Source organism: Sebastes fasciatus, chromosome 19 (assembly GCF_043250625.1).
Source record: "Sebastes fasciatus isolate fSebFas1 chromosome 19, fSebFas1.pri, whole genome shotgun sequence".
NCBI lineage: Eukaryota > Metazoa > Chordata > Actinopteri > Perciformes > Sebastidae > Sebastes > Sebastes fasciatus.
Window position 1 is genome coordinate 7,465,292 of NC_133813.1, and position 20,025 is coordinate 7,485,316.

At 39.8% G+C, this 20,025-nt stretch overlaps 2 protein-coding genes across 5 annotated transcripts in view; one reads left to right on the top strand and one right to left on the bottom strand.

Annotated features, from left to right (window-relative positions):
* Window positions 1-20,025, top strand: part of dcc (DCC netrin 1 receptor) — a 330,153-nt gene that overhangs the window by 87,915 nt on the left and 222,213 nt on the right. For all 4 annotated transcript variants that reach the window (XM_074617402.1, XM_074617403.1, XM_074617404.1 and 1 more), the window contains exons 4-5: window positions 5,104-5,254; window positions 5,555-5,691. In XM_074617402.1, the coding sequence (XP_074473503.1) occupies window positions 5,104-5,254; window positions 5,555-5,691 (288 nt within the window). The remainder of the gene's footprint in view (window positions 1-5,103; window positions 5,255-5,554; window positions 5,692-20,025) is intronic.
* Window positions 1-20,025, bottom strand: part of spina (spindlin a) — a 391,527-nt gene that overhangs the window by 35,238 nt on the left and 336,264 nt on the right. The gene's annotated exons all lie outside the window — the stretch shown is intronic.

Sequence of the window (20,025 nt, forward strand, 5' to 3'; positions counted from 1 at the left end):
ACATTTTTACAGTATTAATTACGATATTTTCCAAAGTAATCGTCCCTCGAACCGAATCGCAATACTTAAAAATCGTAATATATATCGAATCGGCACTCAATTATGTGCTAGTATCGAATTGGGAGATATAGGTGTATAGTCCCAGCCCTACTAAGTATATACAGTGTATATATACAGTATATATATATATGTATATATATATATATATAAGTATATAAATATATATAAGTATATATATAAATATCGTAATTAATACAGTAAAAATGTTTGATTTTCAGCATTCTGAGATGTCCTGAAGTCAAATATATCAGTCATTGTCAGGAAATATTTACTAAGTTTTTATATATATATATATCTAAGTGTATTACTCTAAGGAAGACAACAAGAGAGAGAACAAGAGTATTTCACTAAACATTATAATTGTACTTCTTTCTCAGACTTCAGAGGATCTTTCAAACATGTCTTAAACATATAAGCCTCAGAGATTTCCTGTTTCCAGATTTAGCTCATTCACTTTGATCTCTGAAGTTTTAATGGATCAGATGGATTAAGTTTTTAATGATTCAGACTCCATAAAGGTTTTATTAACTATGACTTTCTAAAAGTTTTTATCAGATGGAGCCATCAGAGGGGCTCAGGGGTCAAAGGTGAGAGATTATTAGATGGCACCATCTGATTTCAGTGTTCCATCTCCAGATAATACATCACTGTCCTACTTTCTGCTCTGTCCCAGGAGCTGTGAGTCAGTCAGATAAAGCAGTCAGATTAGAGACTAAAGAGATGAGACGTAAAGCTCCGGTGTTCTCGTGTAGTTTAACAGCAGGTGTAACCTGTCATGTGTAATGTAGTAATCACATGTAGTGGATCAGTTTCACACAAGGTTTACTGAAGAGTCGTGATAGGTTCATTTCTGCAATTTCGAGCTCTTCAAGGTTTGGATGGATATGAAACTATCAGATTATTTTAAATCCAAATCCAAATGTCACAGTACTTATGGACATGTGAGTATTATTTTAAGATGAAAAAAAAGTGAAACTACCCTTTAAGATTCTGCTGTGTGCGCCCTTCATAAGGAAAGCTGAAGGTAAAGGTTAAACTTTGTAGAAACCTGATAAAACATTAGTACAGAAGCCGAGAACGGCCGTGCTTGCAATATTTTTTTTAATGCCGTTATCTCAAGATAATTAGTTAATTATTTTGTTATCAAAGCACGTTTTCTCGTGATAATGGGTTGATTTATGTTGATTCTCAAGAAAACGAAAGACAGATTTCTCGAGATAACAAAATGAATAGTCCCTTGTCATCATAGATGGATGTGGAGTGAAAGGAAAACAAGCTGCTGCGTGTGAACAGTAGCCTAATCAGCACCACGGAGGCCTGGACAGCTCCACTTAAGGGTTAAATCTGTTCTGTGGGTTAAATACTGTAGGCTATAGTGTCAAACATGTAGGCTATGTTAACCCAGAATACAGTTTATTTATTCAAGTTTCTCCCCAAAAAACTACATTTTACAAGATTACATTTGAACACATCATGATAGCATTAGAATTTACATGATTTCAACACAGGTCTGTTTTTCACAATGTAGCATTATCAGAGAAAACATAGGGTGGGTCCCCTGGACGCGTCGATAGTAACGCCGTTAGTGACGCCGTTAGTGATGCCGTTAGTGACGCCGTCAGTCTACCAGGTGTCCACATGTTTATTACGTTGGTAGAAGAGTAGCGTAATGTAATGTGTGTGTTGCGAGTGTGTAGTAGAGTGACAGAGAGAGAGATGAGCTCAGAGCAGATCAGCTGTTTGGCAATCGATTGAAGTGGTAAAGTTGTCTTGTGTTATTAAATATACAGTGTCTCACACACACACACACACACACACACACACACACACACACACACACACACACACACACACACACACACAGCTTTTGCCTTCCCCACTTGTGAAATGAATCTGGAGCCTCTAAGCAGGATTAGGCATGTTACCGGGGACCGGGGAGACAGGTGATGGAGCGGTTTCACACAAAGGCCTACACATACACAGACAGACCTGCTAAATGTCAGCAGCATTAGAAAAAGAATAGGAATAGGAATTACAAAAATAGTGACAGAAAATATGTCATAAATCCATCCGTCTGCATTGGGGTGTTTATTGTGTGTGTCCTGGCTCCTCCTCCTCATTGTGATGCGAGCGCCGTCGGAGTGTCGTCTGATTTGCTGACAGCCTCTTTTGGCGGTGTGTCCGCGCAAACATTAAAGGAGTCACGCTGTCGTTCAGTGATTATCTCTGTGATCCTCGCTCTCTAGTCTTCGCTGTGACCAACTTAAACAAAATCTGCTGTGTGGACGCTTCTCCCGCGTCTTCTTCTTCTTCTTTTGTCTCCGCGTGTTCACTGCTCACGTTTCTGCTGATTATCTTGTTTTCTGTTTCTGTTTCTGTAGTCTTTTTGTTCCTGAATCCTGGGGTCGTACAGCTTTACATCTTATTTAATGTGTGTGTGTGCGATGATGTATTTGAATCACACAGATCTGTCCCTGCTGCAGGACAGAGTCACTGAATATATTATAGTTTTATGAAAGTCATTTAATTTTTGTAGTCGGAATTTAGTAGTTGTTGAATTTTGAAACCTAGTAGTGTAACATAGTTTGCAGATAATACTGACTATAATTTGTAAACCCTTAAAATGTGTATATGAAACAAATGTGTTCTGCAAGATCTGCAATGTGAAATATAAAATTGATTACAAAATCATGCAGAATATAAAATAATAAAGTAACACAATGTGAAATACAAAATCTAGTATAAAGTAAAATATAACAAAGAAATGGTCGTATTAAAATATATTGAAATAATATAAAATAACTAATTTGAAAATTAATCAATACATTTATTGAAATCTGATAAAAGTGAAAAATAAAATGCTTAATAAAATATTGTTATAATGGTAATACAATTATAATAAAATTGGCACTTAATGTTATAGCTTAATACTAATAAATTATAGCATTTAAACTTATACAGTCAAATTTAGAATAAGATATACACATCAACACATCAACTGATCATTTGAATTAAAATCAATGTTTTCTCTTTAGAAAATCATAAATGAATGCTTTTATTTTCTTAAATTATTATCAGCTCATTTCAGGCTTAAGGAATGAGGTTAAATCACTAAATGCTCATTTATGGTTGAGGATGAATACAAGATTACCAGAATATGTCAGGTTGAAGGTGTGTGTGTGTGTGTGTCTGTGTGTGTGTGTCAGTGCCGAGGGGCGTGTTGATGTAACTTCCTGTCTCCTAAAGGAAATCGTCTCGTCGTTCTTTGAGAACAGCCCTCGGGCCAACCTGAGGGCGAACACAACCTGACCCACTGCATTAGTGTGTGTGTGTGTGTGTGTGTGTGTGTGTGTGTGTGTGTGTGTGTGTGTGTGTCCTCAGGCCTCAGTTTTTCCCAGATGAGATCTGATAAAAAATTGCTGCTGAAAACATGAAAGCTTTGACCTATGTCAACTTTTTAAGAAGCTTTAGTACCAGGCTCCATTTTGTGTTTTCAGTGTATAATTCCAGCCCAGTTGTACAGCTGTTTGTGAAATAGTCAGAAAATTGAATGTACTGATTCGTGTACATAGACTCGGATTTCCTTTTTTTTCCTTTTTTTTCGTGATTGTCAGCACGAAATCAATTCATAGGTAAAGTCATTTTCGCCCAGCCCGGGTTAGAGAGTAGCACTAGCCACCAGCCAAATGCTGGTAAAATATGCAAGTGGCTGCTAGATTTGCTTCACTCACCAGCCAAAAAAAACATTGGTCATCTATTGAGTGGCTGGCAGATCCTATCCAGGATTCTCCCAATAACCTGTTTTCTTGTGTGCATGTAAGCTTACTGATTAGCCGTCCATCTCTGTCCTCAGAACTGGCTGTCCTTTCAGCACCAAGGACAGCGACCAAATCAACTGTTCTCACCAGGCTGGCTTTAAAACATAAAAAATACCCCAAAACTACCTGTCCGTTAATTGGACCAGTTTTCAGTAGCCTACATGCTAACTAGGGCTGTCAATCCTTTAAAAATATTTAATTGCGATTAATTTCATGATTGTTGATAGTTAATCATGATTAATCGCAAATTAATCGAACATTTTTTTATCTGTTCCAAATGTACCCTAAAAGGAGATTTGTCAAGTATTTAATACTCTTATCAACATGGAACTGGGCACATATGCTTGCTTTATGCAAACATATGTATATATTTTTTATTTGAAATCAATAAACAACACAAAACAATGACAAATATTGTCCAGAAAATGTCACAAGTACTGCATTTAGCATAAACAATATGCTCAAATCATAACATGGCAAACTGAAGCCCAACAGGCAACAACAACTGTCAGTGTGTCAATGTGCTGACTTGACTACAACTTGCCCCAAAACTGCATGTGGTTATTATAAAGTGGGCATGTCTGTAAAGGGGAGTCTCGTGGGTACCCATAGAACCCATTTTCATTCACATATCTTGAGGTCAGAGGTCAAGGGACCCCTTTGAAATTGGCCATGCCAGTTTTTCTTCGCCAAAATTTAGTGCAAGTTTGGAGCATGATTTAGCCTCCTTCATGGTAAGCTAGTATGACATGTTTTCTATTTTCATATGATACCAGTATCTTCACTCTAGCTTTAAAACTGAGCTCGCTACAACCTAAGAATCACAACATTGACAGCCCTATTCATAATATAAAGAAAGTAGATGTGTGTGAGTAGAATGGCTGTCTGTGGGGATTACGCTTCACAAGGTACACAAGGAAAGAAAAAGACACATGTGCGTCTCTCAGATATGCTGCACATTGACGCATTTATGGAAACGGCATATCTGTACTACAGCGTACAATATTTTAAACAATACTATCACCCAACATCAGTGTTGGACCTCACTGATGCTTTCGTGTCTGAATGGGAGCTAATCCCTGCAGCCAGGTTCAGAGGAGTGGAGGCTGTTATAGCAGCAGATTATTCGTCAACCCTGTAGTGTATCTCAGAATATGGACCATGTTTCAGTTCCTCACTTCCTCCTCTTTGTCTCTCTCTCTCTCTCTCTCTCTCTCACTCTCAGAGCCTGGGGTGAGCAGGAACCTCCAGTTCCTCCAACGTCCATCCAGAGTTACGGCTCTGCTGGGAACCGACGCCGTGCTGGAGTGTTCTGCTTCAGGATACCCGACTCCGAGCATCCAGTGGAGGAGAGGAGAGGAACTGATCCAGAGCTGGTCAGTCCAACTGTTTGTCTGTTCATATTACGCACTGGCCATGTTGAACCCACTTGATAACCAGCAGTATCTACTCTAGTTTTGCCCAATAGAGTCCCACTTATATCCCAGAACCACTGGGCTTAGACAGGGTAGGGGAGTTTGGAAGTACTGAGTGGCAGACTAACATATTGTTGGTTTTGTTTTTTTTCACTGGATTTGTTTACAATGAGAAAAATAAGCAAGTATGAAAGATATCTTTATCAACTGATAAAACAAAGATGCTAAAAGAAAACTCCCTCACTCTTCCTTCCTCTGTAGGAATAACAAGTACTCTCTGCTGGTGGGCAGTAATCTGATCATCAGGAGTGTCACTGACGACGACTCTGGCAGTTACAGCTGCACAGCCACCAACAAGAACCACAACATCACCGCACAAGCAGAGCTGAGTGTACTAGGTGAGCCAACGCACGTGTTTTTTTTTTATGTACTTTTGCCTTTATTTTGATAGTGACAGTAAAGTATGGAGGACGGAACCTGTCAAAATAAAAAATAAATAAGTAAATGATACGAAAAAGAATGTAATTAAATATAGCAAAAATAATATTATAAATAAATGTAGCCATTAATTAATGATAAAATGTGACATAAATTCATATTTCAGTTTTAATTTTCTACTTTATTTATTTATCATTGTATAAATTCCCTTATTAATTTCCCTTTATATTTATTTGTTTATTTTTAATATAAAATAGTAATATATTTTCTATTTATTTATTTTTGCATTTATTTTTGCATATAGTCATGCACCCTGACCCCATGATGACACACGTTGAGTGACAGCCCCCTCATTTGCATAATGAGGGAGAAATGCATAAAGAAATGTTAAAAGAAATGTATAAAGAAAAGAATACAGAAATAAATAAGGGGGGAAATTAAAAATAAATATAACATAAATACAAATAAATGCAAAAATAAATAAATAAAAAATAATGCAAAAATAAATGTATAAAATTAAAAAAAAAAGAATAGAAAATAAATAAATAAATAAAATGGAAAATTAAACAGAAGAGTAAATAAATAAAGGAATTAATACTTTAATATAATATGGCATAATCTTAACCTTCAAAAAGGAGTGGACAGAATGTCCTCACTCTCCAAACTCACTCAGGTTTTCACATAGATAGAAGTGAAAGAGCACGCGCACCTTCAGTGCTCAGTATTGTGTGGAAAATAAAAGAATGAAGCTGTGTCACTTCTCAAAGCTCCCAAGGGAAGAAATAAAAAAAAAGTCCTGACTGGAAACTGTTAACAGCCTGACATCCCCCAAAACAATAAAAATAAATAAAATAGAATAAAATCCCTCCGCTGACAGAAGCCCTCCTTTCTGCAGACACACTCTTCCAGAATCACATCCAGAATCAAATGCAGTCATGAAATATAAATTTGGAGCCCTCTGTTTGCTTCAGGAGGTTTTCATAAATACAATATGTTTGTATTTATTGTCTGACTGCTCCCCAGCTGCTGCTGGGTTCACACTGATGCTGCTCATGTATTCAGGTGTGTTCGGCAGGAAGTCAGCGGGCTCAGCCTGAGAGGGCGTTCAGATCGAAAACAGTCCTCCACTAAAACAGCGTGAGGGTCTGTGTTGCTGCTGTCTTATGGCTTCATATACCACAGATACATGAAATACGATCGATTACAGTAATAGCAAAGATGCTCGTTAACAAAAATGACGCATTACAAGCTCCGCCAATGGTCTGAAATGATACACACTTCCTGTCTCCTAAGTGGGTGTGGTCACCCCCCTATCCCCCACCACGTTCAGAAGTGATGTGTGATTGGATGAAAGCAGATTGGGTTATATTTGCATTATGTATTTATATTTTCTTTTGCTAACATTAGATATTTACACAGCTTACAGCCATATTTAGCATTACGAAAGCACGAGTTAGCTAGGGCAGTGGTTCCCAACCTTTTTCCTTAGGGCTCTCCTTTTCTATCATTGAGTAAACTGATGACCCCTGACTAAGTGACATATTATGTGGATATTTCATATTATATTCAATGTGAAGGGATAATGTACAGGCATCGCCCTGAAGGGGATTCTTTCACAACAATGACCCGCTAGTTGTACATTATCCTGCTTATTACATGGCTACTTACTGAAGAAATTAATATTTTGACACAAAAACGGTCCGACATCAGAACTGCGCCCATAGCAACAGTCTGCTATACATAGCAACGGTCTGTTATAAAGAAATTACAGACCGCAGAACGCCGTGAATGACCAATCAGAATGGAGTATTCAACATAGCCGTGTAATTAATAATAATCTAACAGTACAGAACAGCTGTTAAACTGCACAATTAACCCCAATAGTGAATGCAATAACTGGAGTAAATTTGTGTAAAACGAGCGATTTGGATGAATTTTTAGCAGATTATGTCCTCTGAATATTACATCAGAGATGAGTTTTTCTGTTATTTTCAGGGACTTTTAATACAATTCTCTGTGTTGTGTATTTGAGTGTGATTTTTTAACAATCATTCATATTTAATAGGTCTCTTATTTTGGCAAATTCAGTGTTTTCTTCTCCCTGACGGCCATTGTTCTATTAGCTATTTGGTTGTTTTAACTGTGTACTTCTCTAATGTAGGACGAGGCTGTTTAGCAGAAAGGGAAGGCTCTGTGAATATAGATTTTGTTCAGCTCTACACCGTGCCCTTATCCTGTGAGATTTGTTTTAAGGTTATAAAACTTAAAAAATAACAATTTGATTTAGTTTTCTTCACAGAATTGAATGAAATGCTGGGATATAGGCAAACTGTATATTTTTAAAAAACGTTGTCTTACACCCCTTAAAATCAAGAAAGCATCGCAACTCCCCAGTGAAGCTTTGGCGACCCCTAGTGGGGGTCGAGACCTGCAGGTTAGCAAACGTTAGTTGCCAGATCTTGCGAGAGTGTGTTGCCGAGACAGAGAAAGGTCCTGAAGTTAAATTTTTTCCTGATCCATCTGTCTGAAAAATACCATTTTAGCTTCAGAATGTTTGGAAGAGATGTGTGGTTTGTGATAAATGGGTCCAATCTTTACTTTGGTGACTTTGGGGTGAAGGAATCAGTCATAATCTGTGTTCACATTCACTTCTCCCATTGAAGTTAATAGACTAAGGACCTGCCGCTAGTCTTCTAAAGGGGCAGTGCAGTGGCCAAACTGACTCTGTTGATAGATGTAGTTTGAAGTCAGACAGAGTTTTAGGGTTTTTCACAGTGTGTTGTGTTGAGGTTCCATATTTTGCCTGAGGACCCTGCGTCCTTTTGCAGGAGCCCTTTGTGTTGGCACCCCTGCAAGAAAACGTTTCTTGGCGAGTAACTTTCTCTGAAGTGTATTCAGTTCTCTAAGTCAGTGGTTTTCAAAGTGGGGTCTGGTGACCTTCAGGGGTCCTTGAACGGATTCCAAGGGGTCCCCAGCTTAAAGGGGGACCCTTTCATTATGCCTGGGCATCATGTTTTTGGGTTGTCCGTCCGTTCGGACCATTCTTGTGAACACGATATCTCAGGAACACCTTGAGGGAATTTCTTGTAATTTGGCACAAACATCAAGTATGAACTGATTAGATGTTGCTGGTCAAAGGTCAAAGGTCAAGGTCAGGGTGACCTCATGTCCGTCCCATTGTTGTGAATGCGAAATCTCAGGAATGCCTGGAGCGAATTTCTTCAAATTTGGCACGAACGCCCACTTGGACTCAAGGAATGAACTGATTTGATTTTGGCGGTCAAAGGTCGAGGTCACTGTGACCCCACAAAACACGTATTGACCATAACTCAAGACTTCATCTGCTAATTATGACAATTTCACACACATGTCTAACATCATAAAATGATGAAGCAATGACATTTTGGACAGACATGGACGTAAACTACAACTTCATTGGCGGAGGCATCCAACCGTGAGGCGGTAATTCTAGTTTTCACTATGATTCCATCCATGACTAACACAGTGACAGACTATTTTGGTCATGGTTTCATACACTTTCTTTAAATACACATCTAAAAGCAAAAATCTATCAGATGGGGGACCCTGGGACAAAATCTTGTCATGAAATGGGGGTCTAATTCGTGTCAGTTTATGGGTCCTTGATGTGAAAAAAGTTTGGGAACCGCTGCTCTGAGTAACAAGGTCATTCGTCCTCGTGATGTAAATTTAATAGCAAATGTAACGATGATGGTGACATAGTGATGGATTGAAAGGGATTTGTTGAGACAAACTATCTGAGTAAACATCTGTTTGGGTCTTTGAAATTGATGACTAGCCTTGATTCTACTGTCAGTATTTGATGCATTACTGTGGTAAGGGAAAGACTGCTAAGTCATATGAAGAGCATGACAAGTTATTATCTCGTGCGCTCGATGTAAAAAATGTCTTGTTTTGGGGCTTTGGGGGCTCCGTAGATGTTGCTCCCAAATTGATAATCAGGGCTTATCACCAGACAACAACTACATCAGATCTCTTTTTTTTTTTTACTTTTAATGAAACAGAAGACAGTATTTTTTTTTTTTCTGCCAGCGGAGAGTTGAAATCAAACAGAAGCAGCTGTTGTTTGTTCGACTCTCGGGAGAAAATCTGCAAATTAACCTTCGGGTGTTTCCAGCTGGGCCTCCCTGCTCATCCCCGTCCTTTCATGTCTTTGTCTCAGCGTCCCCTCTGAGTCTGTCCCTGTGTTCGCATCACATTCATATTCTGTTTACACTCTGCTCTCAACAGTCGCCGCCTGCAAACATCACATGATGTTTACAATAAACAGGAGGAGTCTGTGTCTGAAATACAGCAAGTGCTGTGTTCTGACATGTGAAATTAGTGGCTCGGAAATTTGTTACTGCTCATCGTAACATATTTTACTGCTTCTCAAACTCACTCAATGTCTCTGAACAGTATTTTTAATAGAACAATAACTTCAATAGCCACGGCACACTTTAGAAATGGAATTACCAGTTTCCAAATGTATGGCAAATAGAAGGCGACTAATGAACTAATATTAATCATTTTCAAAGCAGCCACAGTCAACATGTATTATTTCACTTTATTTAGTAGAATGAGTTGGCAACGTGTGGTGTTGAACTTGTTTATTTGTATATTCAAGTGGCACATTTCACTTTTTTTCCTCTTTGATGCAGAATAAAGGGTGGAACGGCTGTTGGTAGAGATATATGTATAGATCCACGTGTATTCTATAGTTCTCAAAACATTTCACAATAAATCTCAGACTGAAATAAAATATAAATCTGGGATAAAAACAAATTCAAGGCCCTCCCCTGTTCTCCAAAAATGTTGTTGACGCATGTTGTCGAGGGAAAACAGGACAGTAAATTGATCCAGACGAGGCCAATGTGCAGGCTTTCATAAAACACTATGGGTGCAGGTGTTAGTCCACCCTCACTTGATGTCCTCCCAGCTTGTTTCACTTTTGAGGCCATGCTGAGCTGATGAACTAAACACAAAATAAACCTTATAACCAAACCAAAAACCCAATTACAGAACTAAAACGTTAAAGACTTCCATCCAAACAAACACAAGTTATGCAAACAAAGAATGATTCATTTATACCAAAATGAATCTACCGACTAAAGACAAAAGACAGATGGTTGTAAGTGGGTTTTTCCTCCAGTGGGAAAGGGGCTTAACTCTATCCAGAGTGAGTAACGTGTCTTTGCTGGCCTCCATCACCAGCCTTTTTCCTAAAATCCACTGCCAGTCAGTGAATAGGTGATGCAGATCTAGTCACCGTGTGCCAATGGTTACTGAAAAGAAAGGATGGAAAGGAGGAAGGAAGAAAAACGTTAAATCAATTAAAATAAATCCTATATTTAAAGCTGATATGAAGCTGACGTGATCACATGGAGGCTGATGCAGTAGATTTTCTACACTTCATGTTTTTTAATCTGTTTTTCTGTCATTTCTTCACATTAAATGGTCTTTGATAATACATTTCAGAGCTGAAGCGCAAGGATTTAAGGTTTTTCTTATCATGACGAGCCTGCAGCTATCTGAATACACTCTGGATTTACCTATTCATCCCTCCATCTGTCTGCCTTTTATCTCTCTCTGACTCATCTGCAAATTAAATATATTTGATAAGGCGAACGGTTCACTTACATGCTACATTTACACACTTTCTCTGCATATTTATGGATTTTAGCGAAAGGATAACAAAACGTATAGATACAAACACACTCACAGGAAATGTTCAAAGTTTCAGTCATGTCATACTCTTCACTCTGCTGCTTCAAGTTTCTCTTTTTAACACTAATGTTAAGGAATATTAGAATAATAATTTGTTTGTTTGTCGTATTGTCAGCATGATTACGGGAAATCTGCTGCCCCGATTTTTTATGAAACTTAGTGGAAGGGTGTAGCATGGGCCAAGGAAGAACCAATTCATTTTTGGAGTATCCGAATCACGGGGAGGATACAAGCATTATTTTTCACTCCTTGGCAGAGGTCTGCACTCTCTGAGTGCCCGTCCAGTTTACTATTTATTTCTATTCGCTTCTCCTTTGCCATTTTTTCAGTTACTGTGAAGCTACTGTCAATGAAGCTCGACACTTTCTGTATAGAGGTTTCACATTAAAAGCCTTCCAGGTTAAAGGTATAACCCCTACACTTTTCTGGTAGGCTTTTGATGTGAAACATTTGCAGGAAACATTGGCAGTAGCTTAACAGCGATCGAAAAATTGTAAAGTGGAAGCGAATGGAATTAATGAGGGAATGAAAACAGTATTTTGGAGAGGGCTATTATTTGAGACTATTATTTGAACACAGGCTTTTGTTTGAATTGTATGGTATCTGAGTCAGAGGGCGAAAAGACCTGTTTTTGTTACTCAAGAGCTATGAAAGTGAAAGTCAAACCACTAAACTAAACCACTGTTAGAAAGGTTGGTGCTTCATATTCATCCAGGGTTTTTTATAATTCAAATATTTTATAATTCAAACCTCCCTTTGGCAGCGAGAAACCTCATTAACCCTGCATCTCTTTGATATATATATGCTGTATATATTTCACATTTTATTTGACCATAAACACATTTTTATCTACTGATTACTCTTAAGAATATTATAATTGAATCCCACTGATTATGCCCTCAAAAGTATTTCCCATTTTACATTTACTGAGGCCAAAAGTCCACCAAGAACATAAAAGGAGTTCAACAGTGTTGTTTAATGCTTCAGTATTACCTATGAAAACCTATAAAAATCCTACAGATTATAAATAAAAATTGCATTTTGATGGAAAAGTTGGCTGTTGTTGGACACGTGACAAGCTCACTTCTCCCGGCTCTGTCTTGCATTTACATTAAACCAATAAAGAAGAAATATGCTGTGCTAATATGCCCCATTACACTTTTTCCAAATGGAGGCAGTTAGATGCTGATGAATATCCACAATGTGGTGATGTATGGAGGTGTGTGTATTCTGACTCCACAGGGCAGTGACCATGATTAGATGATTAGGATAACGAATGTGTGTGTTCTTTCCCATAATAATCAGTGCAGCCCGGCTCATTAGCCGGTTCCTGTTAGCAGCTTAATGAAAGCAGCGAGAAACATAGCCAGCACTGCAGCTATCAGTCATATTCAGTGTGCTGCTGACAGCGCTAGCTGCTGGTGGTAGCGGGCTGACCCCATACAACAGCTCATACAACATCACCATATGACCAGCTGCTTACAGTGTTACCAGTTGTAACGTTGTCATACGGATGTTACAGTGTTGTTAGGGTATTATAGTGTTGTCATGAAGGTATTACAGTGTCGTTAGGGTATTATAGTGTTGTCATAAGGGTGTTACAGTGTCGTTAGGGTATTATAGTGTTGTCATAAGGGTGTTACAGTGTTGTTAGGGTATTATAGTGTTGTCATGAAGGTATTTCAGGGTTGTTAGGGTATTATATTGTTGTCATGCGGGTGTTACAGGGTTGTTAGGGTATTATAGTGTTGTCATGCGGGTGTTACAGTGTTGTTAGGGTATTATAGTGTTGTCATGAATGTATTACAGTGTTGTTAGGGTATTATAGTGTTGTCATGAAGGTATTTCAGGGTTGTTAGGGTATTATAGTGTTGTGATGAAGGTATTACAGTGTTGTTAGCGTATTATAGTGTTGTCATGAAGGTATTACAGTGTCGTTAGGGTATTATAGTGTTGTCATAAGGGTGTTACAGTGTCGTTAGGGTATTATAGTGTTGTCATAAGGGTGTTACAGTGTTGTTAGGGTATTATAGTGTTGTCATGAAGGTATTTCAGGGTTGTTAGGGTATTATATTGTTGTCATGCGGGTGTTACAGGGTTGTTAGGGTATTATAGTGTTGTCATGCGGGTGTTACAGTGTTGTTAGGGTATTATAGTGTTGTCATGAATGTATTACAGTGTTGTTAGGGTATTATAGTGTTGTCATGAAGATATTTCAGGGTTGTTAGGGTATTATAGTGTTGTCATGAAGGTATTTCAGGGTTGTTAGGGTATTATAGTGTTGTCATGAAGGTATTACAGTGTTGTTAGGGTATTATAGTGTTGTCATGAAGGTATTACAGTGTTGTTAGGGTATTATAGTGTTGTCATAAGGGTGTTACAGTGTTGTTAGGGTATTATAGTGTTGTCATGAAGGTATTTCAGGGTTGTTAGGGTATTATATTGTTGTCATAATGGTGTTACAATGTTGTTAGGGTATTATAATGTTGTCATGCGGGTGTTACAGTGTGTTGTTAGGGTATTATAGTGTTGTCATGAAGATATTGCAGTGTTGTTACCACAGCAGCCCTGCATGCAAGGCCCTTATCTTGTCTGCTAACGTCAACATTTCCGTAAAGTGGTGTCGGGTGCAGATGTATCGGAATAGTTTTACTAATACAAATACGAGTATATGAGCACAGTATCTGTTACTGGTGTTGGCTTCGGTGCATCCCTAGCTGTAAGGCAAGGCTCAAGGGGGAGACTGGGGAGACATGTGACGGAGTGGTGCTCCACCGATGATGCCGGTCTTTGCTGGGCTGTTGTTTAGTGTATTTAGTTGCACTTGAAAAAATGGTTGCACTCTGGAGCCCTGTAGGTGATGTAATTATCAGGTTAACTTTAACCAGGCTGTTGTGAGTACATTTATGACATCAGTCTTTAACTTGCAGTTGTAATCCAGTCACTTCAAACTGTGACATCAGTAATAGACTCCCCTCTTATTTCCCTCAGTACAGTGATGTACTCAGGGAAACACACTGACACTGTTGCGAAAGTGCAACCTGACACGTTTGAGTCCATTCTGCGGTGCAACCACTTCTGACCCGAAGCTTTACATGCTTGTATTTGAAGTAAGAGTGGTTTGGTGTTAATTGAAACACTGCTAATGCAGCTACAATTTCACAGCAGTCGATCAGACACACGCGACTAAAACACTAAACACACACACACACTCTTAATTCACAGCAGTAAAACAGTCTGTTTTAGTCTGTTGTTTTAGTCTGCGGCGATTGTCTCACTTCACTATGGATTCATGAAGTCCCTCTCTAGGAAAGATGACACACACACACAGACACTTCTGGTTGTGGCCTGCGGGGCTCCTCTCCTGATTAATTACAGGCTCTGTGAATTACTGTGGGTGTTTTAGAAAACATTTAACGAGCTGCCAAAATCCCCCGCTGGGCCACCGGCCGGCCTGCTGCCGCTCGCCCAAAGACACTGAGCCGCTGATTGAAAGACATGAAAGAGAGAGAGGAGAGGGGGGGGCGGGGTCACAGAGCTCCTGTAGAGAGAGGGAAGTCTTCACTAACACAGAGGGAGGATTTAAGTCCGTCAATATGTCCACCAGTCCAGCCAACACCCGGACGTCTACAGCCAATCAGAGCAAATAAACTGCCAAATCTGCTCTCAGATATTAATATATGGAGTTGTTTCTCTGTGTCTCCATATTGGATAAAAACACAAGCTGTTTTTAATACAAAAATAACTTTAATTCAATTTGAAGTATCATGGGGAGTTAGAGGGAACAGAGAGATACATATTTCTCAAAGCTGTAAGTGAGGACACAGCATTACATAAAAGCATAATATAAAGGCTGAAAGTTAGAACTGTCACCTCACAGTAATGATTCTACCAGATTACATTCAGTTTCATCAGATTCATCTCTGTGGCTCCTCGGAGACTCAATGCGGAGTCCAGGATGTGTTTAGCTTAGCTTAGCACAAATACTAAGCAAGGGGAAACAGTTAGATAGCTCCAATAAAAGTTTAAGCCCTCCTTCCAACAACTTCCGAAGCTACAGTATCTGATGTACACGGTTTCATTGAACAACAATTGATCTTTTTATTAGATAGCTAACTTTAGCTTTCCGAATTCCTTCATCCTTTCTTTGTTCTTCTTTTCTCCCTTTCTATTTCCCCACTCACCCCCAAGTTATACTAAGTGCTTTTTTTTAGCAGGCATTTAATTTGATAAGTTATAATGAATCCCTTCAGCCTTGATGTAGCTTTGACATATTTATTTCACTGTGTCTCTGTGTTATTGAACAGTGAGTTTGATGACACAGGAGACAAAGGCGAGGCAGATGTGATACTGAAGGAGAAAATGTTTACTAGAAAATGTTATAAAACTACATGATTCAGATTTTAACCCCCTGAGACCCACAATAGACCCGTTTTTTTTTTTTTAGGGGGGTACAGGAGGTCTATAGGGGGAGATAGCAGGTCAACAGTAGATGTGGTGAAGTGAAGTGGTGTACATCATCTGAAAGCTGGGAACCTGAAGGTGCAGTTCAGCACCGTATGTCAAGTTGTTCTAGTCATAAATCAGAAATAAACATGAATGAATGAATTATTTAAAATTAATTGTAAAAGTGACTGAGGGTTTAGAACATTATGATCAAAGTATATGATGACTATTCACATGCTCTATTATGTCTCATAAGTTGTTGCAGCAATTTTGGGGTTGATGCCAAAATCTTAAAATTTTTTACAACTCAAGAATTAATAGAAAATATCAATAATCACTCCAAAATACCACATTAAGACACCAACACCTTGAGGAACACCACAGAAAAAGCCATGCTGTGATTTTCGTATCAAAAAACTTTTGCCATTTGGAGATTTCTGCAAGAAATGCATTTTTTTGCCGATTTGATGGCGAGCACTTCTGTTCTGGAAACTGCTTCTGTGCTCTACTGTATTCTGTCGGTACAACTGTATTTTATTACAATATATCTTTTATATAGGCTACATATCTACAGACTATCAAACTAGGCACGCAAAGTGCATTATTATCATACTGTCGGTGATGTGTCTGTGTTTTTGTTCCGGTGTTATGCATAGAGCTGACACTCGCCTGCCCGGCTCTCTTCCCCGGTTCTCTGAAGCTCTGTACCCCACTGTTACCTGGCAAAGACGGCATGTCGGCGGCATGTCGGTCCCCGGGGAGCGTCGTTACAATAACCATATATTTTTATGTTAATAAAATTTACCTGAATTCACGTGTACCCAAATATTACTACTGACGTTCCAGTAATAACATGCCACAACGTCTGCTGTATTAGTCGTGTTTACTGCGTGTTTATTTGCATATAGAGCGGGGAAGTGAGATCCGATCACTGAACAGAGCCTTAGAGGGCTCTGATGATGCCTTGTTGCAATTATTTGGAGAGACAAATGTGTATATGCAGTGTATGTATATACTGTATATATTGGTTTATTGATTCTCCTGGATACAAATAGAGATAATAGCTCTGCACAATTACCCAATGTCCACTATAAAAGCCGTGACATCCAGGTGACAGGATGTAGCTCAGCTGAAGATCTTATACGGCAGTTAAAAAATTACAATAGTCTTCATTTCTTCATCCTCTTTTGTCTCTGAATCTGTCTTTCTTTCTCTCAGTTTCTCTCTACCCGCTCCTCCCTCAGTTAATCAGCATCTCTTTATGAACTGTCCAGATGTTACAGATTAAAGCGTCGCCGGCTCTTCGCTCACGTATGTTCAGACTGCTTAATCTGTCTCAGTCTGTTCACGGTGCCGCCGCAGCCGCCGCTGCTGCTCATTTCTTTCTGCCTGATCGCAGGTTTTTAATGCGCCCACCGAGTCGGCCCAGTAGTCGAATCAAATCATCTTGACCCGTCCTTTTTCCCTCCATGACTTGATTGCGTTCAAATCCTGGATTACAAAGCTTAAGAGACAAAGGACTTAACGTGACTTTTCAGCATGACCTGACCCCGACAGGACCGAGCCGCTCGGCGTTTACTACCCCATCATGCTCCGTTTGAGCTTAAAGTCATCATCAAATATCACTCACCACGTGCGACCTTGAGGAGAAAACGCCTTCCTCAGGTTGTCCTCAAAAGAACACTCCTGAAAGTGAAAAGCGTGAGTTGATCAGTTACAGACATCTGTTCAATTTTTACCATCTGTTGTCATCTCTCTCGGTGCTGCACATTGTTTGGATGTTTGGGACCAATCTTGGGAGATATCCCCGTTCCTTCTCGCCGGTCAAATCGCCCTCCATTTCGTTTTCGTTTGCTGTCCTTAATCCTGCCATCTGTGTGTTCATTTGTTTGGGAATTGATATTATGTAGAATAGTACTCACTGCTGGTTGGAGGTGAATTTAGAATTGAAGGTTATTCTGATGATTCTACAGTTGAAGCGCAATTTGTTGTTCTATATCAGATTTTACAGGGCAACGATTTCTATTTCCGTCCTTCCTCCCCTCTGTCCTTACCTTCACACAGGCTTCAGGCTGCAGGCAATATATACACTCAGCAGCTTGTTTGACCTTTGACCTCGCACTGCTCTCTCTCAGTCTGTGTGATGTCACATTTTGTCAGCGTCCTCCTTCCTGCCTGTTTGTCTGCAGCGATTACCTTCACACCGGCGTCACCTGTTCGTCCGGACAGACAGCTCCAGCTGGGACGGACAGGTGAGGTCGGCCTCGGGTTTCTCGGCCCCGGCTGCGTCTCTCTGCAGGAACACAACTGCAGTGATCTGACAGGATTTGGGTCAGGGCTGTCGGACAGCGAGGGCCGCGGCGAGCTAATTAGACGTTATACATATCCACTGTGTCATCCCGCAACGATGGCCGCCGCTGCCATTGCAACCAGCTGGAAGTCTGTCTTCCTGCTGGGAGCTGCAGCCGAGGACGAAACCATCAAAACACAGCTGTCCTTTATTTCTGTGTTCAGACTGCAGAGAACAATCAGTCAGAGACGTTTTCATCAGTGATAAAAACAGTAGTAACTTTGGTGGAAGTAGTAAATACAAATAATAGCCCAAACAAAGAGAGGCCGGGTAAAAAACAATGACAGGGCTGGAGTTATGTAGCGTTTTCTTTACCCTTACCTGGAGGAGAGCGCCCTGAGTTCATATATTTATTTCTCTAGTTTAGTCTAGCGTCACTGCTGCTGCTCAACACAACCCGGTCTCACTCCCAACTCGTCAAACACCGCCGATTGGGCAGCGTCCCTCAGCATCGGAAACCAACGCACGGAGGCACCCTTTAGCAACAGTATGTGACGAACCGGGCTGTCAACTAACTCCAATGTAAACCCACCCGTGGCGTTATTCAACAGTCGGAGCAAGTGATGTGGTATTAATAGCGCGAGAGTGGTGGATGGGTCAAACAAACACAAGACTTTCAACCAGGAGACCGGTGAGATCTCTCTGTAGTTGAAAGTAAACAAAAGCCTGTCCATTACTTTTCTGGGTGTTCCCTGTGTTTTGACCTTCAGTGATGCTGCAATCGCTCCTCCCTCCGCTCTCTTTGTGATGAAAAATCATTTCACCTTAATTCTGTTCAGAAATGAGAGCTGTGGGTCAGAGCAGGATCAGAGGAGCAGGGCTTAAAGAGAGCACTATTAACCGACTCATCCATGGTAGACCTACAATAAATAATCGTAAAAGTTTTGTTTTCCAGTTTCTCCCTAAGCACTAATTGGATTACTGCGAGTTTGAACAGTTAAACTCAACAACTAAACACTATTAAAGTTATATAATCATTGAGATATTAATTGTTTGTGTGTCAATCTATATGATTGAGGCTAGCAATCTTCAGCTGAAACACACAGTTAGCTCGTAGGTTAATAGCAAACTTTCCAGTAGCTACAATAGCTTGCAAGCAGCCCCATTCGAGACAGTGGGTGCTGGCTAGCTAGCTCGCTATAGCATAATCATCAGGGATTTCGAGGGCTGCAGCAATTTCTGTCCACTTCTTTCTCAACAGTTTTTCTTCTTGTAAATTTCCACCAGGAGCAGGATGTGACATCATCTCAAAGGGAATCTAGTTGTAGTCTTGTGAACAAGATTCCCAGTCTTTACAAAATATTACAGTCTGTGACTTTAGAAGTGAGAGGGTGTCATACTTCAGTCTTTTCAAAGTCTTTTCAAAGTCTCCCAGCGTATGGTAGGCATTAGAGGTAGCCCTGCATGTCCTGGCTCATGATTACACGGGTTATGTACAAATTACAGTGCAGTGCTTAGGTATAAGTACGAGCAGTGAATGAGAACAACCTGATTTCTGACATTCTGTGTATTTTCATTCTGTCGTTACCTCTATGTAGGACAGAACAAACCACATACCGATGATTTAGCTATCTTGGGGACGCCAGCAGTTTCCCCCTCATTGCTCTCTAAACTCGTCTTACTCTCTCAGATATGTCCCTGCCTACTTCCAGATCTCGATTCACAGATTGATTACCGTTCAGGTTTGTTTTGTGCTCGCTCAGTAGTTCTGTCAAAAAATGAATGTAAAAAGTGCAGCGACAGATCAGCTGCA